This window comes from Alosa pseudoharengus, unplaced genomic scaffold (genome assembly GCF_046254945.1).
Source record: "Alosa pseudoharengus isolate Yale_2024_CS ecotype anadromous, Long Island Sound unplaced genomic scaffold, YU_APseudo_1.1 YU_APseudo_1.1_scf_19, whole genome shotgun sequence".
NCBI lineage: Eukaryota > Metazoa > Chordata > Actinopteri > Clupeiformes > Clupeidae > Alosa > Alosa pseudoharengus.
Genome location: NW_027468657.1, coordinates 28,293,220 through 28,318,893, shown reverse-complemented (window position 1 = coordinate 28,318,893; position 25,674 = coordinate 28,293,220). Strand labels below are relative to the sequence as shown.

General features: G+C 41.9%; 5 protein-coding genes across 5 annotated transcripts; all 5 read left to right on the top strand.

Annotated features, from left to right (window-relative positions):
* The first annotated feature begins 29 nt into the window (after window positions 1-29).
* LOC143132916 (protocadherin alpha-3-like) lies at window positions 30-2,616 on the top strand. Its single transcript, XM_076292740.1, has 2 exons — window positions 30-2,393; window positions 2,584-2,616. The coding sequence occupies exons 1-2, from the start codon at window positions 30-32 to the stop codon at window positions 2,614-2,616; spliced, it is 2,397 nt and encodes a 798-aa protein (XP_076148855.1).
* Window positions 2,617-3,004: 388 nt separating this feature from the next.
* LOC143132915 (protocadherin alpha-3-like) lies at window positions 3,005-5,380 on the top strand. The gene has a single exon (XM_076292739.1). The coding sequence runs from the start codon at window positions 3,005-3,007 to the stop codon at window positions 5,378-5,380; it is 2,376 nt and encodes a 791-aa protein (XP_076148854.1).
* A 3,141-nt stretch (window positions 5,381-8,521) lies between these two features.
* Window positions 8,522-11,410, top strand: LOC143132913 (protocadherin alpha-3-like). The gene is made up of 2 exons (XM_076292738.1): window positions 8,522-10,843; window positions 11,357-11,410. Exons 1-2 carry the CDS (start codon window positions 8,522-8,524, stop codon window positions 11,408-11,410), a joined length of 2,376 nt encoding a protein of 791 aa, XP_076148853.1.
* A 361-nt stretch (window positions 11,411-11,771) lies between these two features.
* Window positions 11,772-14,132, top strand: LOC143132912 (protocadherin alpha-8-like). The gene has a single exon (XM_076292737.1). It carries the CDS (start codon window positions 11,772-11,774, stop codon window positions 14,130-14,132), a length of 2,361 nt encoding a protein of 786 aa, XP_076148852.1.
* An 846-nt stretch (window positions 14,133-14,978) lies between these two features.
* Window positions 14,979-17,645, top strand: LOC143132911 (protocadherin alpha-3-like). Its single transcript, XM_076292736.1, has 2 exons — window positions 14,979-17,339; window positions 17,640-17,645. Exons 1-2 carry the CDS (start codon window positions 14,979-14,981, stop codon window positions 17,643-17,645), a joined length of 2,367 nt encoding a protein of 788 aa, XP_076148851.1.
* The last annotated feature ends 8,029 nt before the right edge of the window (window positions 17,646-25,674 follow it).

The following is a 25,674-nucleotide window of genomic DNA, read 5'->3' as shown; positions in this document are numbered from 1 at the left end:
CACTGTCAGAAATAATGTGGGACGTCGCAATGGAACAAAGCCGGCGTGTCTCGTGGAAGGATATAAGGAACTGGCTGTTTTTCCTAGCCATCTTCTTGGTTCGGAAAGGATGTTTTGCGCAGGTACGGTACTCGATTTCGGAAGAACAGAAAGAAGGGACTGTCGTGGGAAATATTGCCAAAGATCTGGGCATCGATCACCGAATACTAAATGAGCGAGGATTTCGCATCGTGTCTAGTTCAAGCGACACACTATTCCGGGTAAATCGTAACGATGGCATACTGTATGTGAATGGACAAATAGACAGAGAAGAGATCTGTGAGCAAAGTAGTGCATGCGTGATCAATCTAAAATTCGCTTTGGAGAATCCGCTGGAGCTCCACTATGTAACTGTGGACGTGGTTGATGTTAATGATCATGCACCCCGCTTTCCTGTAAATGAAACACGCTTGGAGATATCAGAGTCGGCGCTGGCAGGTGCTCGATTTCAGCTTCAGGCTGCGCACGACCCCGATGGTAGCATGAATTCAGTACAGACATATAAACTCAGTAACAACGATCATTTCCGCCTCGAGGTCAGAGACCGTGGCGAGGATGGTAAAATTCCCATTTTAGTTCTTCAAAAGCCATTAGATAGAGAAACGACAAAAACGCAGCATTTGTTACTCACTGCACTCGACGGCGGGAGACCTCCTAGGTCTGGAACACTGAATCTGTATGTGGATGTGTTGGACGTTAATGACAATACGCCCGTTTTCACAAAAGATGTGTACTCTGTCAGATTAAATGAAAACACCCCGATCGGAACAGCAATTATACAAGTAAATGCTACTGATTTAGATGAGGGCGCAAATGGCGAGGTAATCTACTCCATTGGGAAGAACATAAACAATAAATTACGTAAACTATTCGATATAGACCCAATAACAGGCGAGATATTTGTTAAAGGAACTATAGATTTTGAGGTGAAGGATAGTTATGAAATTGATATACAGGCATCTGATAAAGGAGTCGCTCCTCTAACTACATATAAAAGTGTAGTAATTAAAATTGTTGATGTAAATGATAACGCGCCAGAAATGGAAATAACATCATTCTCAAATGCAATCCCTGAAAATTCCAGACCAGGGACAACTGTTGCTTTGATCAGTGTGAATGATATGGACTCTGGGCTTAATGGCAAAGTATCTTGTTCTTTAACTGATGATATACCTTTCAAATTAATGCAGTCTTTACAAGATAACACGTACTCCTTAACTACAAATGCACCACTAGATAGAGAGAACACAGACAAGTATGAAATTACAATTTTTGCAAAAGACGCAGGACAGCCACAGTTGTCATCTGTAAAGACTCTAACTGTATTAATATCAGATATCAACGATAATGTTCCACAATTTGTGAACACTCCATACATGTTTTATGTGACAGAGAACAATGTGCCAGGCGACTCCGTGTTTTCAGTGTCTGCATCTGATCGGGACATTAATCAAAACGCCATAGTTACTTATCAGATTTGCAGAGATTGTGGTAGTGAGGACAATAAATATACATCATTCCTCAACATAAACTCCGAAAACGGAAATGTTTACGCTCTCAAAAGCTTCGACTTTGAAACCATGAAAATGCTTCAATTTCAAGTTCTCGCCACTGACTCTGGGACTCCATCGCTTAGCAGTAACGTTACAGTGACCGTCTTTATATTAGATCAGAATGACAACACTCCAGTTATTCTGTCTCCTGTCAGTGCCAACGGTTCTGCTGAAGGCATAGAAGAGGTTCCGCGCAATGTCAACGCCGGGCATTTGGTAACTAAAGTGAGGGCCTATGATGCTGATGTAGGATACAACGGCTGGTTATTATTTTCGCTTCAAGAAATTACCGACCACACTCTCTTTGGTTTGGATCGCTATACAGGACAGATAAGGACTCTACGACCTTTCACGGAAACTGACGAAGCTGAACATAAATTGGTTATACTAGTCAAAGACAATGGTAACGTTTCACGTTCGGCAACAGCAATCGTTAAAATCAACGTGGTGGAACCAAAAGAGGCATTTGCCTCTTCTGATGTAAAAAGCACAGCCGCTAATGATGGGGAGTCAAATGTGACATTTTATTTAATTGTTACTTTGGGATCCGTGTCGGTACTGTTTCTCATCAGCATAGCCGTGCTGGTGGCTATGCAGTGTTCTAAGCCCAATGACTTTTCCTCCAAATACATGCAAGACACGAACTATGACGGGACACTGTGCCACAGCATCCAGTACAGATCCGGGGACAAGCGGTACATGCTAGTTGGGCCCAGAATGAGTATCGGTTCTACAATAGTCCCAGGCAGCAACGGGAATACACTAGTTATTCCAGATCGAAGGAGACGAGCCTCTCTGGAGGTAAGAAGTAAAGGCTTACAATATTTTCCAATCCTACAAATATCTGAATGTGCTGAAAGGCGCAGGGCTGGCTTATGTATTGGCATGACGTCAGAAAGACGTCGTCTGACATGGTTTTCATGTATAATTTGACACTTGCTGAGATTCTGGCATTCACATGCCAGGTGGTTCTGTATGCACTTTCATGCAGGTTACTGATATAACAAAACTGTTGAAAGGGTAATCTAGTTTTTAAAAATCGCTGTCCATCATCCTGGTGCTGAAAGCACAGAGACATCCTTGGGGTTTTTTTCTTTCTCCTTTTTTGCTTTCTTTTATTACAAAAATGCTATATTCTCTGTAATCGCACGGTGTCAGTGTAAAACTAAAATAACACGCAGCCGAGGGTCATTGGTTGCAGTGCTTTGATCCCGCCTATTCACGTAGACTTACTGAATGCCCGCTTGCGGCTGCATCAGTCATTAGGTGTGGTAAATAATCGCTCTGCATAACGGATTTGATTCTGCTTACTTTTTGGGATTTATTCCGCAAGTACTGCCTAATGGATATGCATCGAGTGTTTGTAGTTTCACTGTGACAACCTGGGAGCGTGATATTTTCCTTTAGCGGATATGGAACAAAGAGGATGTGGAGCATTGAAGGAGCCACGATGGTGGCTGTTCAGCATCGCTGTCTTTCTGTTGTGGAAAGGGTGCTTTGCCCAGATAAGGTACTCTGTTTCGGAGGAACAGAAGGATGGAGCCGTGGTGGGGAACATAGCAAAGGATTTAGGGATTGATCCGCGAATTTTAAGGGAGCGAGGATTCCGTATTGTGGGCTCAGGTGAATCGCTTTTCCGGGTGAATCAGAACGATGGCGTATTGTACGTGAATGGGAAAATTGACAGAGAGGAGGTTTGTGATCGAACCAGCGTGTGTTTGATCAACCTCAAAATGGTCCTACAAAATCCTCTTGAAATACATTACATTGCAGTTGAGGTATTGGATATCAATGATCATATCCCGAATTTCGCTGAAAAAGTGAAAAAGTTAGACATTTCCGAGTCAGCTTTACCCGGAACCCGATTTCAGCTGCAACCCGCTCAAGACCCTGACGGAGGCACCAATTCTGTGCAGCAATATAAACTCAGCCAGAGCGAGCACTTCCGAATTGAGGTGAAAGATCGCGGTGCTGATGGTAAAATTCCGTTCTTAGTTTTACAAAAGCAACTGGACAGAGAGTCTATTCCAAACCATAAGTTAATTATTGCTGCCAATGACGGAGGACGCCCACCCAAAACAGGAACTATGGAGATTAATGTCGATGTTTTGGATGTAAATGACAACTCGCCAACTTTCACAAAAGATGTCTACTCTGCTTTTCTCAATGAAAATGCTCCAATTGGCTCAACAGTTATACGACTAAACGCAACTGATTTGGATTATGGCCAAAATGGGGAGGTCTTTTACGCATTCAGTGATGACGTTAACAGCAAATTCCAAGAGCTATTTCATATAGATGCTATTACTGGAGACATAATTGTGAAAGGACTAATCGATTTTGAAGAAAAGGATGTTTATGAAATTGATATACAAGCTTCAGATAAGGGCCTTGCTCCTTTAACAACAGATAAAAGCGTGCTTATAAAAATTGTTGATATAAATGATAATGCACCTGAGATAGAAGTTACTTCATTTTCTAGCGCTATTCCTGAGGATGCCAGAATAGGCACTACAGTAGCTTTGATTAGTGTGAATGATGTAGATTCTGGTATTAATGGAAAGGTGTCCTGTTCATTACCAGAAGGCTTACCATTCAAATTAACTCCGTCTTTGCAGGATAATGTATATTCTTTAATTACAAATTCCGCTTTAGACAGAGAAAACACATTTCAATATGATATTACATTAAGTGCAAAAGACGCTGGAAAGCCTTCCTTGTCATCCGAGAAAACAATCCAAGTGTTAGTGTCAGATGTGAATGACAACAGTCCCGAGTTTCCGTTAACATCTTACACGTTTTATGTGAAGGAGAATAATGAACCAGGTGAGCCAATATTCTCCGTTTCTGCCTCTGACCGTGACCAAGGTGACAATGCACTTGTCTCCTACCAAATTTGTAGAGATTGTGGCGATAATGCGTTCACATCATTCCTAAACATAAATTCGGAAAATGGGAAGGTTTATGCCCTAAAAAGCTTTGATTTTGAGACTGTTAAAATGTTCCATTTCCACGTGTTGGCCACAGACACCGGATCTCCCTCCCTTACTAGTAATGTCACAATAAACGTCTTTATTCTGGATCAAAACGACAACGTTCCAGTGATACTTTTTCCTATAAACACGAATGGTTCTGCTGAAGGTGTGGAAGAACTTCCCCGAAATGTAAACGCTGGCTATCTTGTGGCTAAAGTGAGGGCCTACGATGCCGATGTCGGATACAATGGCTGGTTGCTATTTTCATTACAAGAAGTTACTGACCATACTCTTTTTGGGTTGGACCGCTATACAGGACAGATACGGACCCTAAGGTCCTTTACAGAAACAGATGAATCTGAACATAAACTAGTTATAATAGTCAAAGATAATGGGAACGTTTCACTCTCAGCAACAGCGACTGTGGCAGTAAAGGTGGTGGAGCCCAAGGAGGCTTTTGCAGCAGCTGACAACAAAAGCGTGGCACAGGATGACGAGGAAAATGGTGTTACATTTTACCTAATCATCACACTGGGAGCCGTTTCTGTACTTTTTCTGGCCAGTATCATTGTGCTAGTTGTCATGCAGTGCTCCAAACCAAAAGATTACTCATCCAAGTATTTACAAGATGCGGCATACGACGGGACATTGTGCCACAGCATTCAGTACAGATCTGGAGACAAACGCTACATGCTAGTAGGGCCTAGAATGAGTATTGGTTCCACTATAGTGCCCGGCAGTAACGGGAATACACTTGTGATTCCGGATCGAAGGAGAAGAGCCTCTGATGAGGTAAGACACAAACAAGTGTAACAAATTCTATAATCTAGTTTGTTCTAATAAAGTTACATATTATTTTTTGTTTATTCTCTGAAATTGGAGCTACACTTTTGTATAATGTGCAGAAACAACATTTTTACGGGGTGTTTAGATGTTTGTTGCATCGTGGTGTTCTCTTGTCGGAGTGAATGCCATTTGTTTTGGTCTAGGGAAGCAGAAACTTAGACATTACCTTGTTTAGTTAAGGAAGTTTCCAATACATCTTTGCAACAATTTGCTGAACTTGTTTTACACTTTTTCTACAAGGAATCCAGGGTAGCTTGTTCTGGTAATTGGTCATGGCGTTTGTCACTGTGTGCCAAAAAGAAAGGATCCATCTGTTTTGCAGATTGGGAAACATAACTTTATTATCAGTAGGCCTAACCTATTTCGCCCCCCCCCCTCCTTTCTTGTCGAATAACTGCTGCCTTCAGAAGTATGCTAAATTCATGTATAACATGGCAGTAATCATTTTGGGTCGAGGATGAGGGTGGGGAGTTTCTTTAAAGAAGTTGCTGTCCATATCCAGAGTGCTGAAACGGTCTATGACTATGTCAAACACACTGTGAAGTGCCACGTTTAATAACTTTGCCCTTGGTTTTAACCCCTTCAGACCCCAATTATGTTCCAAGGTGGTGAAAAATATAATAATGATTTTTTCCCATCCTTAATGCAACCATAAATGAGAATCAATAAAAAAAAATTTTTTATCACAACCTTTTAATTGTTTTTTTTTTTTGTCCATTTCAATGGACATCGGGTCCAAACAGTTGTTAAAATACCAACATCATATGACAACATCATACCTATTTTTTGTCTTATAATTCACATTCATACCTATTTTTTGTCTTATAATTCACATTGATATCACATGGAACATGAACTTGAACAGTTCAAATTATGTTTTTTTGTAAGGTCCAAAGAGTTTTAAAATATAACATCATAGTTGTAATGTGCCGGATTGTGTCCACACAATAGACCTGTGGTGCTAGTGCTAAATGTTTAGCAGTTTTCAATACACACACTGTTTGCATTGTTTTTTGCATTTTGTTGTTTTCACACAGTCTTGTGAACTGAACTGTTTAATTACATGTTCCAATACGGAACACCGGAGGTATGCTTGAACATGTTTGTTTGCTCACTTTACTAAATTGTGCGCTCGTTTTACGAAATTGTGCTCACATTTTCCTACATTTTTGCTCAATTTAGTAAACCCTGTGCTTGTTTTACTAAACAGTGCATTTATTTTACTACATTGTGGGCTAATTTGCTAAATTCCACTCTCATTTCACTACATCACATTGTAAAATGAGTGCACAATTTAGTAAAATAAGCGTACTATTTACTAAAATGAGTGCACTTTTTAGTAAAATGAGAGCACAATTTAGCAAAATGAGAACAAGAGCACAATACACACATTGTGTGCACAATGTAGTATAACAAGTGCACAATTTAGTAAAGCAAGCGCATGATTTAGTAAAACGAGTGTATGTTTTCTCAATACATAGAAAATCGTGCAATGACACACCCCAGGAGATGTCATTGCAAGATTGTTTTTGTATATCAAGATAATATACACTGTTTTTACTGAATTATGCACTCATTTTACTTAGAGTGCATTCTTAAATTGCCATTCCAAATGTACACATTGAAACTTTTAACCGTTCGTAATTCGGAGCGTTGGTCGGATTTTCGTTTATTCAGAGTGTCACAATCTTGGAGCTTTCAGTGCGTACTCTGGGCACTCCAGCTGAAGGGATGGAGTGGCAGAGCATGACATCACACAGTAGGCTGAGAGAGTGTTATACCAGAGAGAGTTGAAGCTAGCCTAGAAATCTAGACACACCCTAGCGGCAGCAAATAATATGGATCTGGCTCGTCAGGCTAGGTTGAAGCAGCCTAAGGTTGAAGTGGCCCTAAACACTGTTTCACAAGTGCTGTAGTGGTGTCCATATTGTAGGCCTAAACCAAACTGTTTGTAACCCAAAATAATTCACAGAGATTTAGACTGCTTGTCTTTTTCGAACTTCAGAGCGTGTCAGATTGAATTTACAAACGCACCCTAAATTTTGCGCTCGTTTTACTACATAGTGCGCTCGTTTTACTAAATCTTCCACACTTTTGCACAAAAAATAGCACAATTTAGCTAAATGCTCAGAATATGTAGTTGTATAAGTCCACGATTTAGTAAAATGAGGATACTATTTAGTAAACCGGGCACACAATTTACTAAATTCTGTGCACAATCTAGTAAAATGAGAGGACGATTTAGTACAACCGACCACTAATTTTAGTGAAATGAGTGCACATTCATCCAAAAAAGCTGAAATAAATAAAAAATATATTTAGAATTATAGCTTGGGTCTTGAGGATGTCAGAACCTTGCCTGGTGACAATAATTAAGTGAGTGTTGGCTAACATCTCCCAACACCTGGTGTCCATTGGGATGGACATTAAACTTTGAAAAAATCCTGTACTACACTGTTATGAAATATATTCAAACTAACTTAAAATATCATCACCTGCAATGGTTAGAATTATACTGAGTGCAAATTGGTTAGGCTATCATAAACATAAATTCATATTGATGAGGGAAAAAAGATGCTTACTCCTGTTCCTATCTAGCTTCAGAGCCATGCTTGTGTTGTTTGATGTCTGAGGTGCTCTCAGATCAAGTTTCAGGTCATAACTGCATTCTGATTGGGTCATCAGGATCCAATCAGTAGCAAAGCATAATTAAAATGGTGAAACCACAGATTTTCATTGGTTTAGACCCCAAAATATATCATGTCCATTCCAATGGACGTGGGAATACCGACGTGCTGTAGTATGAGTTGACATCGCATGGTGTCAGTGCACATCTAAAGTATCGCTTCACACAAAGAGACGAAGCGAACGCATCGTCATTTAAGTCCACCCAATCAGGTTACTAGAAGGGGGCTGAACAGACTTGGCTATATCGGCTATTCCACAGATGAAATACAATTCTAGGGTGGATGTCTTACAATTTTATTAGAAACAACGATTTGCAAATGGATATACAATCTGCGCGTTTGAACACACAATAAAAAGGGTGGATTGCGACTTACCTCACGGAATATGGAAAGAAGACGACACCCTTCATGTCGGAAGTCAATGCAGTGGCTGGTCTTCAGTTTTGCCTTTTTGTTCTGGCGAGGATCTTTGGCACAAATACGATATTCCATTTCAGAGGAGCAGGAGGATGGAACAGTCGTGGGCAACATCGCAACGGATTTAGGGGTCGACGTCAGAACACTAAAGGAGAGAGAATTTCGTATCGTGACAAGTACAAGCGAGTCTCTCTTCAGAGTAAACGAGAACAACGGGGTATTGTATGTGAATGGGAAACTTGACAGAGAGCAGGTTTGCGATCGAAGCAGCGTTTGTTTGATTAACCTGAAAACTGTCTTAGAAAATCCTCTCGAGATTCATTATGTTGAAGTAGAAGTCATAGACATTAACGACCATGCCCCCAGCTTTCTGGAGTCCGAGAAACGTTTAGAAATAGCAGAGTCGGCATTACGCGGTGTGCGTTTTCAGCTACAGCCAGCCCGTGATCCAGACGGTGGTACAAATTCGGTTCAGCTTTATAAACTTAGCGAAAACGATCATTTTCGTTTAGAGGTGAAAGATCGGGGCAAGGATGGTAAAATCCCAATTTTAGTTTTACAAAAGCCATTAGACAGAGAGACCACCCCTTCCTACAAGTTAGTCCTTACAGCCATTGATGGAGGAAAACCTCCGAAATCGGGAATTGTGAATATAATAGTTGATGTACTGGATGTAAATGATAACGCACCTGTTTTTACAGAGGAGGTTTATTCAGTTACTTTACAGGAAAATTCACCAATTGGAACTACTGTGGTTCAAGTAAATGCCACTGATTTAGATGAAGGTTTGAATGGAGAAGTTGTTTATTCATTCGGAAATAGCGTACACAGCAAATTACGCGACCTTTTTGACTTAAACTCCATTAATGGAGAAATTACTGTTAAAGGGCATATAGATTTTGAGGAAAACGACGTTTATGTGGTAGATATAGAGGCATCCGATAAAGGACCCGCACCTTTAACAACGGATAAAAGTGTGACTATAAAAATTGTTGATGTAAATGACAACACACCTGACATTGAGGTAACGTCCTTCTCAAGAGCTATCCAAGAGGATTCTAGACCTGGAACTACGGTTGCAATCATAAGCGTTACTGATTTAGATTCTGGTGAAAATGGAAAAGTGTCCTGTTCAATAACTCAAGATTTGCCTTTTAAATTAATGCCGTCCTTAAAACACAACATGTATTCATTAGTCACATCTTTACCGTTGGATAGGGAGGCTGTGAGTGTATATGACGTAACTTTAACTGCAACAGACTCAGGGAAGCCACCGTTGTCGTCTATGAAGACAATAACAGTGATAGTGTCTGATGTGAATGACAACAATCCAGTGTTTTCCCATAATCCATATACGTTTTATGTGTCGGAGAACAACGTTCCCGGAGAACCCATGTTTTCCCTGACTGCCTCTGATCGAGACGTAAATGACAACGCTCTCGTGCGCTACCAGATTTGTAGACAATGTGGGGAAGAAAATAAATACGCCTCTTTCTTGAATATAAATTCAGAAAATGGGAATGTTTACGCACTCAAAAGCTTTGACTTTGAGACGATGAAAAGGTTCCAGTTTCAAGTATTGGCAAGTGACAGTGGAAAACCATCTCGAGAAAGCAATGCAACTGTGCACGTGTTTATACTGGATCAAAACGACAACGCACCAGTCATTTTGTATCCTGTAAGCTCAAATGGTTCTTATGAGGGTACAGAGGAACTTCCTCGTAATGTGAATGCAGGTCATTTGGTCACAAAAGTCAGGGCTTTTGATGCCGACGTAGGATACAACGGATGGCTGTTATTTTCATTACATCAAGTCACTGATCATACACTGTTTGGTTTGGATCGATATACAGGGCAGATACGAACTCTTCGTGCGTTCACTGAAACAGATGAGTCTGAACATAAACTCGTCATTCTCGTCAAAGACAATGGAAACGTTTCACTCTCTGCAACTGCTACACTAACTGTTAAATTAGTGGAACCTAAGGAGGCATTCGCAGCCTCGGATGTGAAGGGCCCAGCGAACATGGGCGAGGAGAACGATGTAACGTTTTATCTGATTATAACATTGGGGTCAGTTTCAGTACTTTTCATCATCAGTATCATTGTGCTGATCGCCATGCAGTGTTCTAAGTCACCAGACTATAACTCCAAGTACTTACAAGATGCGAATTATGACGGGACACTGTGCCACAGTATCCAGTACAGATCTGGAGATAAACGGTATATGTTAGTTGGGCCCAGGATGAGTATCGGTTCTACTATTGCTGCAGGCAGTAATGCCAATACACTTATGATGCCTGATAGAAGACGGCCGTCTGGAGAGGTAAGATATTGCTTCATAATAAAGGCGTTAATTTCTTTCAGACATTACTTCTTCTCTTCATGTTTCGCACGTCTTCCCTGCTAATGAAACATTGCGGTGAGACAATCAAGCATGCATTAGTGTTTTGGAACAGAGGTTTATTGTTTGGATGGACAAGAGAAATGTATAGACAGTTTGCGATCCGTTTGCATCTTCACCTGTTGAGTTTCCTTTTGCATTTTATGTGCTTTAACAATGTAATGTGTTGATCTAGCGCTGCACAGTGCTTACATATAGACGCTTACATTAGAATACATGACGTGGCCCATTTTGGAAGGGTTCTTCTCATGGTGAACTACCATTTCGTTATGGGTCATGCCCTAGTAGCCTACTTAAGAGCCTTTTGAATTTCTCTCTGCATTTTTTAATGTTGGGAAGCTAAAACATATAAGTTGTCATTTCCTACAGAAATATACTGTTTGCACGGTTTCCACTGCTTAAAGAGCACTATCCAACCATGCATGGCGTCTGCAGGATGACGACGGATTCGGTTTTGTATATGACACTTCAAAAGCAGAAAAGTCATAATCCCATGTGCTTAAACTCACGCTTGGAAATATGTGAACACAGGTTTGTGTTAGTGTTTTCTTATATGTTCGTGATTAATAAAATGCTAATTTATCAAGATGTAGTGCAATACACAGCCAGACGCATGGTGTCACTGTACATCTAGTGTTAAACATCATAGTTTTAAGGTCCTGCCCATCAAGTTCATTCCGTTCAAGTGAACGGAAAAAAACAGGTGTAGCTAAGCCCGAACAGACGATCACCGATTTGCCATTAACGGGACATTTATCAACTGCACATCTGACGGTCAATGGATAAACATTATTTGGATTTGGATATGCTTTAAGAAAGAGGAACAGTAGGATACTATATTGTAGAGAACATGGAACAAAGGGGACGTGGATGGTGGAAGAGATGGCAGTGCCTAGTATTGTTTGCAGCCTTTTTGTCTGGGAAAGGATCTTTGGCACAAATACGATACTCTGTTTCTGAGGAACACGACAGAGCTGTCGTTGGGAACATTGCTAAGGATTTGGGGATTGATGTTCGAACACTGAAGGAACGAGGCTTTCGTATAGTGTCAAGTTCAAACAATTCCCTTTTCACGGTAAACCAAAGCGATGGTATATTGTATGTGAATGGTAAAATAGACAGGGAGGGTGTTTGCGAGCGAAGCAGCTCGTGTTTGATTAATCTTAAAACAATTCTCGAAAACCCGCTAGAGATCCATTATGTGTCAGTGGAGGTTGTAGATGTCAATGACCATTCCCCGAGCTTTCTTGATCGAGAAACGCGTCTAGAAATATCAGAATCTGCACTCCGCGGTGTGAAGTTTCAGCTTCAGCCAGCACGCGACCCGGATGGAGGTATAAATTCAATTCAACTGTACAAACTAAGTCAAAACGATAATTTCCGCTTAGAGGTAAAAGATCGTGGGGAGGATGGTAAAATTCCCATTCTGATTTTACAAAAATCTCTAGATAGGGAAGTTGCCACAACCCACAAGCTAGTGCTTACCGCTATTGACGGTGGAAAACCTCCCAAGTCGGGAACAGCTGAGATACATATTGATGTTTTGGACGTGAATGATAATGCTCCTCTTTTTACAGATGAGATATATACGGTCACGCTAAAGGAAAATGCACCAATCGGAACCAAAGTGATACAAGTAAATGCAAGTGATTTAGATGAAGGTTCAAATGGCGAGGTCGTGTACTCTTTCGGCAACATTGTAAGCAGTAAATTACGCAAGCTGTTTGACATAAACCACGTCAGCGGTGAAATTACTGTAAAGGGACACATAGACTACGAGGAAAAGGACAGATATGAATTAGATGTACAAGCCTCAGATAAAGGGTTTGCTCCTCTGACAACAGACAAAAGTGTTACTATAAAAATTGTGGATGTTAATGACAATGTACCTGAGATTGAGGTGACATCCTTCTCAAGAGCAGTCTCTGAGGATTCTAGACCCGGAACAACAGTGGCACTGATCAGTGTAAATGACTTAGACTCTGGTGTGAATGGTAAAGTGGCTTGTTCGTTACCTGAACACTTACCTTTTAAACTGATGGCATCCACTCAGGATAACATATACTCATTAATCACTAGCTCGCCACTGGACAGGGAGAAAGTATTTCAATATGATGTCACTTTAACTGCCGTAGATTCAGGACAACCACCGTTGTCATCTGAAAAGACAATAACAGTGCTGATATCAGATGTCAATGACAACAGTCCAGAGTTTCCAGTCAGTCAGTATGCGTTTTATGTGGCAGAGAATAATGTTCCTGGTGAATCCATTTTCACAGTGTCTGCCTCTGACAAAGACCTTGGTGAAAACGCTCTCGTTCTCTTTCAGATCTGCAGGGATTGTGGAGATGACAGTAAATATGCATCCTTTCTAAACATTAATTCAGAAAATGGTAACGTTTATGCACTTAAAAGTTTTGATTTTGAAACGCTGAAATCTTTCCAGTTTCAAGTATTGGCAAGTGACAGTGGGAAACCATCCAAAGGAAACAATGCCACAGTTAATGTATTTATACTTGATCAGAATGATAACGCACCAGTGATTCTGTCTCCTGTAAGTGCCAACGGCACCTCAGAAGGTGTAGAGGAAGTCCCACGTAATGTGAACGCAGGTCATTTAGTCACCAAAGTGAGAGCTTTTGATGCCGATGTAGGTTACAACGGGTGGTTACTTTTTTCATTACAAGAGGTCACTGACCACACTCTCTTTAGTTTGGACCGTTATACTGGACAGATAAGGACTCTGCGGTCATTCAGTGAAACAGATGAAGCCCAACATAAACTGGTCATACTGGTCAAAGACAATGGAAACGTCTCACTCTCTGCAACTGCTACACTTATTATTAAGCTGGTGGAGCCAAAAGAGGCCTTTGCTGCTTCGGATGTTAAAAACCCATTAAGCGACGATGAGAGTGATGTCACATTTTACCTCATCATAACACTGGCGTCAGTGTCAGCACTGTTTTTAATCAGTGTTGTCGTGCTGATTGCCATGCAATGTTCCAAATCAACAGACTATTCGTCCAAGTACTTACAAGATCCAAGTTATGACGGAACCCTGTGCCACAGTATTCAATATAGATCAGGAGATAAACGTTACATGCTGGTTGGGCCCAGAATGAGTATTGGATCTACTATAGTTCCTGGAAGTAATGGGAACACTCTTGTGATTCCAGATCGAAGACGACGACTTTCTGTGGAGGTAAGATGAAGTTACGCAGTTAAACTGAAAACAATATTTTGTCTCCAAGTGTCCCCCATTCAAAATTACTCAGATCACTTGATATAGTAAACACTCATTTCCTATGGTAATGGGTTTTGAGAGGTTTTATTTCTAACTATTTCCCTGATTGCTTATTGCCATTGTTGTGTGCATTGCCCTAAGCACTATTGCACAGTTGTAGTAGGAGGTTACAGTAGGAGGTTACAGTAGCAACTGATAAGGGAGACAGTACTGGTCGCTGTCCAGTTTGAGTGCTGAGATGTGTGAAAAAAAAAATGTTTACATTTCAGTTTTTGGACATTTTAAAAACCTCTCACATAGAAGATCCGAAATGTCTGTTTTTCTTTCTCTATTTCCCTTGTTGTAGTTTCACAGTTTTTGTCCCTTTAGCAACATGGCGTAGGCCTAGTTAGGCCTACAGGTGGTAAGTGGTTGCTGTGGTAGCCGACAAGGCAGTACACAGTACTGGTTGCTGTCCATAGTGCGAGTGCTGAAACTTTTACCAATACGTTTCGGCTTCATATTAAGAAGTTGAATAGCCTCTCTTTTGAGGCACACAAAATAGCCAATGACAGTGAGTGTCTACTAGTAATCGGATGGTGTCGCTGTACATCTAAAGAAACGCTTCCAAGAGAGGGAGAAAAAGAACACGTCGTAGATAATGCATCATAACCACGTTAGATGACTTCGCGAGAGCGCTCTTTCCTACACCCATCGTTGTGAAGATCAGAGAAAAGGAATTTAAAATAAATGTGTTTCATTGTGTTAACTACGGCTACCGATGCATAGAGAGCTTATTGGGTTTTGACGCGCGAAGCGTTTATTTTCGAGAAAATGGGACATAAAGGACGCGGGGCATGGCGAGAGCCTTTCCAGCATCTGATTTTTGTCGCTCTGCTTCTCTTTTTAAAGGGGTCTTTTGCGCAGATAAGATATTCTATTTCTGAAGAAATGAAGGACGGGGCTGCCGTGGGAAATATCGCAAAGGATTTGGGAATTGATCCACGTACACTGAAAGAGCGAGGATTTCGTATTGTATCAAGCTCGAGGGATTCTCTTTTTCAGATTGACCACAATGATGGCATATTGTATGTGAAAGGGAAAATAGACCGAGAGGAGGTTTGCGAGAGAACCACTGTGTGTTTGATTAATCTCAAAACTGTCTTGGAAAACCCTCTAGAAATCCATTATGTTGTTGTCGAGATTGTGGACGTAAACGATCACGCTCCGAGTTTCCCTGAGCGAGAGAAACGGCTGGAGATATCCGAATCAGCCATGCCAGGTGCGCGTTATCAGCTTCAAGCAGCCCGTGATCCCGATGGTGGCACCAACTCCATACAGATGTATAAATTAAGCAGTAGCGACCACTTTCGTATTGATGTCAAAGAGCGAGGCGAGGATCGAAAAATGCCTTTTCTAATTCTGCAGAAGCCGCTAGACAGAGAGTCGAAAAGAAATCATAAACTACTGCTCACTGCAGTTGATGGTGGTCGTCCGCCAAAGTCTGGCACAATGGAGATAACTGTAGATGTGCTGGATATCAACGACAACATGCCTGTTTTCACAAAGGATGTATACTCCGTCACTTTGAATGAAAATTCACCTGTAGGCACAACAGTTGTACAAGTAAACGCCACTGACTTGGATGACGGTCCGAATGGTGAGGTGTTCTATACATTTGGAAATGACGTCGATAGCAAGTTGCGAGAACTCTTTGATTTAGATTTCATTACAGGCAAAATACTCGTGAAAGGGAACATAGATTTTGAAGAACAAAGAAGTTACGAGATAGACATTCAGGCATCAGACAGAGGTGCTGTTCCATTAACAGCTGATAAAAGCGTAATTATTAAGATTATTGATGTTAATGACAATGTTCCAGAAATTGACGTGACATCATTCTCCAGTGCCATTCCTGAGGATTCAAGATCAGGAACTACAGTAGCACTTATAAGTGTACATGACCTTGACGATGGCCAGAATGCCAAAGTATCCCTTTCTCTTCCCGACGAAACAACTTTCAAATTAATGCCTTCAACGCAAGATAATATATACTCTTTGGTAACGAAGTCACCACTTGACAGAGAGGGCGTATATGAACACGACATTGTTTTGGTTGCAAAAGATGCGGGTGAACCTTCATTGTCATCTCTTAAAACCATTAAGGTAATTGTATCAGATGTCAATGATAACAGTCCGGAATTCTTATTAACCCCTTACACATTTTATGTGGCAGAAAATAATATTCCAGGAGAGTCGATGTTTTCAGTTTCAGCGCTTGACCGCGATTTAAATGAAAATGCATTGGTAAGTTATCAGATTTGTAGAGACTGTGGTGACGACACTAAATACACATCCGCCCTAAACATTAACTCAGAAAATGGGATGGTTTACGCATTAAAAAGTTTCGACTTTGAAACAGTGAAAACATTTCAGTTCCATGTACTTGCTACAGACTCTGGAACTCCAGCGCGCAGCAGCAACGCCACAGTAACAGTCTTTATTCTGGATCAGAACGACAACACCCCCCTGATTCTGTCCCCTCTCAGCAGCAACGGCTCTGCAGAAGGTGTGGAGGAGATTCCCCGCAATGTAAATGCTGGACATTTAGTGGCCAAAGTAAGGGCCTACGACCTCGATGTAGGATACAACGGGTGGTTGCTATTCGCACTGCACGAAGTTTCTGACCACACCCTCTTCGGTTTAGACCGCTACACTGGTCAGATAAGAACCCTTCGGCCATTCACAGAGACTGATGAGGCTAAGCACAAACTGGTCATCTTGGTAAAAGACAATGGAAATGTATCACTGTCAGCCACAGCGACTGTACTTATCAATCTTGTAGAGCCCAGAGAAGCATTTGCAGCCTCAGATGTTAAAGGCATCCTGAAAGATGAGGATGAAAACAATGTGACATTCTACTTAATTATTACACTAGGGTCAGTCTCTACCCTTTTTCTCATCAGCATCATTGTGCTGATCATCATGCAGTGCTCCAAATCAACAGACTATTCATCCAAGTATTTGCAGGATACAAACTATGATGGAACTCTGTGCCATAGCATCCAGTACAGATCTGGTGATAAAAGATACATGCTGGTTGGGCCCAGAATGAGTATCGGTTCTACTATAGTTCCAGGCAGTAACGGGAATACACTAGTCGTGCCAGATCGCAGGAGGAGGGCATCTGGAGAGGTAAGCAGGGACACTGTAGACAGGCCTTTTAATACATTATCAACTGTCTTGACTTCCATGGCTTGTTGTGAACGCAGGACACACACATACCAATACCAAGATATGGAATGTGTCTGTCTGTGTGCGTAAGAGTGTGTGTGTGTGTGAATGAGTCCTGTAATATGAACATAACCTCATACACAAGGAGTACAGTATAGCCTGGAGTGCCGATGGATTGTTTTGACATCTTGCATCACAATAGTTGAGGTGTTGAATTAATTGCACATTTTAATGATGATTTTTCACGTATTTTTTTTTTAGACATAGCTGTCACAGGCTATTGTGTGTTCAGTAGCAGAGAGGGCTTGCTGTTGTTTTATTTACTCCCTTTCCCTAATGTGTGACTGGCACGCCAGCCAGGGCTGTGCTGTTAGCGCTAGCAGGGGCCGTGGCTGTGCTGCTGAGGCTGCGATGCCACTCGCTACAGGCACTGGATGAGTCAGTCAGCCAGCGCAGGGGACTGGGGGTGGGGGAGGCTGCTCCATCTCTCTCTCTCTCCCCTCTTTCTGCCTCCCTCCCTCTCCTCTCTCTCCCTCCCTCTCCTCTCTCTCCCTCCCTCCCTCTCTCTCTCCTCTTTCTCTCCCTCTCTCCCTGTCTCCTGCTGACGCTCTTTCTCTCTCCCTCTGTGTGGCATCCATTCATTATTCACATCCACGAGCTTGCCTCACTACCAGCCTGGGGTGGACCTTCCCCTATGCATGAGTGGCATGCTAACGTGTGACAAACACGAAGGCCCGGCGTTCAGGAGAGAAAAGCCCCTTTCTCTCGGCTGCCCTGTGCCTGTATATCTGTGCTGTTTCATAACCATTCTCTGGTCGGGGTTATACAGTCTGTGTGCCGTGTGCTAGTTAATTTTTTGTTGTAGCTCAGCTGGCAGTGGTGTGGATGCTGCTCTGGTTTCCCATGGAAACACACTGGTTTCTTCCCTGCAATGCTATTGGCTGTGTAGCTCTGTCAGCATGACTGAGAGCCTTGGTAGCAGAGAGAAAGAGAGGAGGAGGAGGCGGAGTGGACATGTGTGTATTTATGTGTGTGTGTGTGTGTGTGTGTGTGTGTGTGTGTGTGCGCGCACGCGTGCATGTGTGTAGGGGGTGTCTTTTGTCTGAGCTCCCCCTCTCGCTCAGAACGAATTAAAGGAAATGGGTTTATTTTGATCAAACCAGATGGATTACGTTAGGAGGAAAAATCCGCATTTTAATTTGGGCAACAGATGGTGATGACCATGATGAATATAAGATCTAGCGTGATCCTTTCCAATGTAATAAAATGTTTGCCTTTTTTTTCCATTCCAGTATGATTAGACTGTCAAGGGTGCTCTCATGTGAGTGTGGGTTGAAGGGGAGGGGGGGGGGGGGGTGGCGGTGGGGGGCGTTGTCTCAGTGTTCCCCTTTTGGGTGTGGTACATCATGCTCTGCTGCATCTCAGTTTGTTTGCGTAATTGTGTTAGTGTGCCAAGCGTTGCTTTCTCTCATTCATTTAGTGATTGCGTGTTTAGCGCAAAGCAATTCCTTACGACAGCCTTGCACATTTAAGCACATCACTATTGTATTTAGTTAGAGAGATGTGTCGATCGCGCCCTCTGCGATTCAAGCCGGGCTTTAGAGATGCATTTGGAGATGAAAAAAGGAAAAAAAAAAAAACACCCCAGGCTTTTAAACTGGCATATTCTCCGCCATCAGGCAGAGAGAAACGACCTTATTCTATGCTGCTGCACAGCACCGATTCCCCAAGCCCCTGTCCTTTTCAATTCCCCTCTCCCTCTCCAGCCCTCTCTCCACCGCACACTCCTACACATTCTCTCTTTATGCATGTGTCTGACCTTCTTTTCACAAACAAGCTTCCTTCATGTTCTCTCTCTCCCTCTCTCTCTCTCACGCAGACTCCTTCCTCCCCCCTTTTCCATTCCTCCTATATTTAACATGTGTGTGCATCGCTTCATTTTTCACCTGCAATCTTAGTTGCATTCCACATTATTGTGTACATCTCCCATTTCTTTTACTCATGTGTGTGTTTACGCGTCCAATCTGTGTTCTCTCCCCTCCTATCTCTGTGTTTTTTTATGTTCATGTTCTCTCTGCTCCCCGTCTCATTGTCTGCATGCTCTGCCCAGGGGTATGTTGCTGTGTGTGTCTGGAGTAGGCTGCTCTGTGTCAGTAGGCCACGCTGCTATGTTATGTTGTTGCTATGTTATCTACTTGTGTGTGTGTGTGTGTGTGTGTGTGTGTGTGTCTGCTTGTGTACTTACTTACTGTGCACTTCCCTTCTTCCCTCATTCTACTTTTACCTCCTTCTTCTACCACTATCTTCTTCCACTACATTTTGACTAGTTCTTAATCTTCTGCACTCTCATCCTCTAGTAGTAGTATTTATTGTTGTAGTATTAATCGTTACCCAAGGTCTCATCTGCAATGAAGCTTGAATGTTATTCCAGTTTGTTCGCTTTAGATAAAAGTCGCTTTGGATAAAAGTACCTGCCACATAAATACATGTAAATTAAATTGTAAAATGTAAATGTATGTGTGTGTGTGTCAGAGACAGAGAGAGAGAGAGAGAGGGAGAGAGAGAGAGAGGGAAAAAAGCAAGTGAAAGAGAGACAGAGGGGGAAAGAGAGAGAGAAAGCAAGAGAGAGAAAGCAAGAGAGAGAGAGAGAGAGAGAGAGAGAGAGAGAGAGAGAGAGAGAGAAACAAATTATTTTTGTGACACAAAGCCGTGGCATTGGAACAGTGTTTGCCCTGAACTATCTGTGTAGCTATCAATACTAACTGGTGCTTTGGTTGGCTGGCTTTTGGCCATCTTTAAACAGGATGCTATTGACGTCATTGATCTGAAATTCAGTGACCTATTAATTCTGTTATCTAATGCAAACACCTGGATTAATACCAACCCACCTACATCTGGACATACATATCTCTGAAATTTTCCTGCAACCTGATGATTTCCAAGTACATTAAAAACTGAATGTGAACAGTGCAGCATATGGTCGCCTAACAGTTTTGTCCTTTTGAATGCAAACTTACAGCCCATATTTGATTTCCACAGTTGCTAATAGCCTAAAGCCAGCCACAGCTGGAACATTCATGCTGGACTGCACTGTATAAAGGGGAAATGAAAGCAGGGCTCTGGCATGCTTAACTCTCTCACAGTGCTCAGTCGTTTAGACCATAAAATACATGCATGGTAAATAAATTTGAAGAAGGACGGCGTTTAATAAAATCAAATACTTCATGGATGAGTGTTGCCTCGTTACATGTTTTTTTTTTTAAAGTTCTTATTCTTGCTCTGCTAGGCTAATAGATGAAATGCTATATTCTTCCTCTATTCATAGATGAACATTGTAATAATGGATTCCCATTACAACCTAATGCATTAGGGGACTCTGCAAATAGTCAACTTCTTATATGATCTCACTGAACATGCTGACATAAAGGGACTTTATTTCAAAAAGTGCATAACCATGCTCTTTAAAATGGCTCTTTAAAATCACCTAGGCACTACACTGGGAATGTGAGCATGAACAGTCTTCTATTATTGAGAAATGCTGATTCCCAAAGAACCTTTGGGGAAGGGGGGGGGGGGGGGGTAGAGAACTGCAGAGGTATGAGTAGCTGATGTGTTGAATTATTTGCATGATGCCATCCATTTTCGTATTAAAATGTTAAAACATAGCACTCACATAATATTCTGTGCCTAGTAGTAGAGATGCTTGCTGTTTACTGTGTACTCCATTTCTGTCGTTCTCTCCATTGGGGAGAGGCATGAGTACTCTTCTGTTGCTGAGAGATATGGTTGTGATTCCCATAAAACCTTCAAGGGAGGACCAGTCCACTGCAGCCTCTTACAGAGACCCCAAAATCATTAATCTTAATCCAGAACCCCTGATCCAGGCATGTATAATCCAAATTGCACATCTGAAATCACTTTCCTAAATCTTGATCAACTAAATCTGAACCGGGTCTGGTATTTAGTTCAACCCAGGCTATAGGGGGCAGCCGTGGCCTACTGGTTAGCGCTTTGGACTTGAAACCGGAGGGTTGCCGGTTCGAACCCCGACCAGTAGGCACGGCTGAAGTGCCCTTGAGTAAGGCACCTAACCCCTCACTGCTCCGCGAGCGCCGCTGTTGTTGCAGGCAGCTCACTGTGCCGGGATTAGTGTGTGCTTCAGCTCACTGTGTGCTGACTGTGTCTCAAATATGCTGTGCAGGATTTGTTTTTTGAATGATATGACGGACAGGACAGATATGGTGACTTTCCTCTCCACTGAGCACCTTCATGTTACCATGTCTTGTTAGTACTTACTCTGTCAGTAAGCAGCACTAATAGAAACATAATTACAGTGCTAGCCATTTGAAATTTAATGTGTTGAAGTCTTAATACTGAATGAGCCACTGGGCCCTGTAAATGCTGCTGAGTGATACTGATTGATGTGACAGCAGACTCAGTGTGATGCATGGAAATTATACATCTTCATCTTCTTCAGTCTATAGTATACTAACATACTAGATGTTTTGTGAAATGTGCGTGTTTGTTAGTAAGACTTGATGAGTAACAAAACAATGTTCAACTGTATGTTGCCCCTTCACTTATCTGAACTGTACTGTTTGGGATTGTATCCTGGTGTGCAGTAAGCCCATGTTTTGTGTCAGTAGGGCATGAATGCTTTTCGGCTGTTGGGTTTGGTTCAAGAGGGCAAATCAGCTTGCAAGAGGGTCAGCTTTGGGGTTCTAGGAGTGCAATCAGCCACATTGGGGCACGCGCACACACACACACACACACACACACACACACTTTATCTCTCTCTCACACACACTACATCAGACTCATCTTTGTGCCTGTTCACTCAATCTGTGCGGCCCTGGAGAGCCATCATTCTGATGACAGGGAACACGCGCTAAGGCTGACACACACTTCCTCGCATGCAGAGGGACAGAGGGCGCATTATGTAATGCTGCATCTTGCCAAATTGACACACTTTCTGCGTCCCCAGACCTCATCCCATCACCCACCCCCCTCCGCCTGCATCCTTCTGTTCTGGGTCAAAGATGTCTCTCTCTTTTAAACATTCCTGCACCATTCTCTCTCCTACTTCAGTTTTGTCCTGCTGTTCTGTTGCTTTTGACATTGCTGTGGTTATTTGTGGTGTTCCCTTCTATGCGCAGATAAACTTAAAACCTTTAACCCCTTAAGCCCTGATGCTTGATTTTAATCTGTGGTTTTATCACACTTGCTTGCATGCTGCAGTTTTAAGTCTCTGGGTTTGCTTAAGTTGAGGCTTTTTATTGTGTCTGCAGTGATGGCACATCCATCTAGCCTTTATAGTGCACAGATCAGCACATGTGAAGACCCGGCGGTGTGAAGGTCAGCTAGTCTGGAGGGATACAGCTGCACATTTTAAACAGAAACAGCACAGCAGCGCTTTCCCAGAGGACTCTCTGGCTCAGGCATTTACTCTTTAATGAGGGGCAGAGTGTTGTTTGTTTTCAATCAACTACAACTTAAGACTGTAACCAACGCGTTTTATCCATTAATGTTGCAACTCATTCTCAGGCCATTTATTTATTCTAGATGTATAGTTTGTTTCTGTAGTAGCCAAGGGCATGTAAGGAGAGGGTCTATTATAGGACTACTGACCTTTTTAAACTGGGGTGATACGAGTCCACAGTGCACATCTGCCTAGGCATAGTAAGATAGCCTACTGCATGATTCCCTCCCCCAATTTGATTAGGCCCAACAACCAAGACGACCGCCCGGTAAACTTACATTGATTCTACTGCAGTGCCGTTTGGGAAGCTAAGACAAACATGGCTGCTTACCTCTAAACAATTCGTTGATGCAGGAAAGCGAAGAGTTCCATTGCTGGTGAACGTCTGTTCAATGGTCCCCCCGTCTTGGATTTGTGTTGACTTTCACTACAACACCGCTAAGGAAGTGTTCCATTTGGCTAACGTTCGTCGACTGCAGCTGTCCAGGTAGTAAAGCTAACTTTAGGCTAACTAACAAACATCCGCTGTAACTGTACAAATGCAATAGAGACCACACACCAGTCCATTGCAAGCGTGACTGTTTGGTTTAAAGTAAACAACTTTGGACCTCTTCATGTTGCGACAAGATGTTATCGAGCTGCACTTTGAGGGACTTGTTGAAACGGATATGCTTTGGCCAGTGGCCACTATGAGGTGAGGAGAGGAAAGGTGGTTCAGTTGCGCAGACACACAAGAAATCCATCAGTCCTCTATCATTCGGTTTTAAGTGTAAACTGGTGTAGTATTAAGGACAAGTTGCGTGTTTTAATGCATTCCCCAGGGAAAGATAACAATGCCAAAAATTAGAAGAGCGTGCTGGTTTAGTGTCAATGAACGTTTATAGTAGTTTATTGCTCACCATTTTTGTTTAGTTTAGCGCACAATGTGAACTTATCTAATGAAGCTTCAGGGAGTGACTGGTTGCTTAGACCCCTTCACGGTTCATGTCACAGAAAGTGTGCGTCTGTCGGGGTCAGAAAGCTTGTCAAATGAAAAGTAGTTTGTTGGTGCGCACATCCAAGGCAGGTGCTGGACAAAAAGTGCTAGGCTATCAAAAAAAATCCTGATGGGAGCAAGTGTGCGGACAATCCACCTTTTTTCCTTTTGGGGTCAGAAAGCTTTCCATCCCATTGAATTGTGTGTGTGTGAATTGAATGAAACGTCAAGGAAACGACAAAATGCTTACTTGTAGGCCTACTACTTTTTTCCATGTATACACGCTGGGCTCAGATAGCCGTATATGTCGGGCTAATACATTTCTGGCCACTTGTTAACGTCGTCTACCATTCTGTTATCAGCTCAGGATCAGGCAGACAATCGCCATTAGCTAAGACTAATTTATTAACCCTTGTAAGGTGCTGCACCTGCTATTCCCACACAAAGTTAGAAATTGTTACATTTCAAGCACTTTCACCTGTTTTGATTACGTTCTAAGTAACAAATAAGCACCAATAATTATCTTTTTTAATTGAGTTTTCTTGTTTTCTCACAAAAAACGAAAATGATCATAGGCTATGATCATAAATGTGATCTCACAGGGGCAAATGGCAAATATGAACCATAAATGATGTCTATATCATTGGTAATTGAGCTAAAGTAAACATCTGTTAAGTATTTTTACATAAATTGTTATGGCTGTATTGATTTAAAAGCCTAATAATGTGGTGGGTCCACCAGACCCGGGAACATTGGCTGAGTAACAAAAATATGAACACCTTACAAGGGTTAAGGTGCAGTTTGCGGCCCTTGGGTAACAATGGCAGTGCATACCTTGACAGCTGAACATGCCAGTCTATTAACAGGCTCTGGATGTTTACAAACATTGAAGGGGTCTATTGTATCATATAGGATTTATATCAGAATTAAGGAGCACAAAAGCAGCTAGTACATAAAGGGGTGGCTGTCATCAGACAGATCCATCTAACTTGAAAAAAAGTAATTTCAAGTCTTCTCATTTTGGGGAGGTATCCCCTTTCCTTATCATGAGAATGATTCTGTTAAAATGAGATAAATATATGGGGGGACTAGGGTCACCTGTCAGAATAATATTTCAGTCAAACCAACAAAATAGTGTTATGATTGTTTTTTTATGTCCAATTTCTGTTTTCCTATGTCTTTGTCCTTGTCCTTAGTGTACTCAAATTCCTTGGGAAGTTTTCCTTGCTTTTGACACTGTGCCCTTTATTTGTTCTTTGGCTGCCTGTGTGTATTTTTGGCACAACAACCACTCATTGCCCTTTAGATGTTTATTTTCTGTCGGTCCATGGTTTGTGGTTATATTGTAATAACTGAGCTTATGAAGGGGGCAACTTTAGTTAAAGGTGTTGTGTTCTAGTTCAATTTATTCTCTTATTACACATGTTACCAGGAAGCAGCTTAGGTTCATCCTGTGAATTCATGTGTAGTTAATCTGACAAACCATGTCCTATTCTTAATAATATGCTAATGCCATTATTGTAATATGGACTTGAACATTCTTAACCAACTAGACATTTCCACCTTTATAGGCCTATGTCTGCCATCACATAAAATCCCACAATAGGTAAGCCCTCCAAAGCTCACTGAAGGCATGTCTCTCCGTGCTTCTTCCAACACACTTTAACAGCGCTGTCTGTTTCCCTCCCCCTTTCTTTCCTTTCTCATTGGTTGATGAAAGATTTTAGTAAGAAAAAATAAGAGTGCAAGTGTTGTGCAATCATGTAAGCTTCAATAGTGACCTGAACTGACAAACTTCCTGAGTTCCAGGTCTGATTTTGGCAGAGCAGATGAGGTCAGGC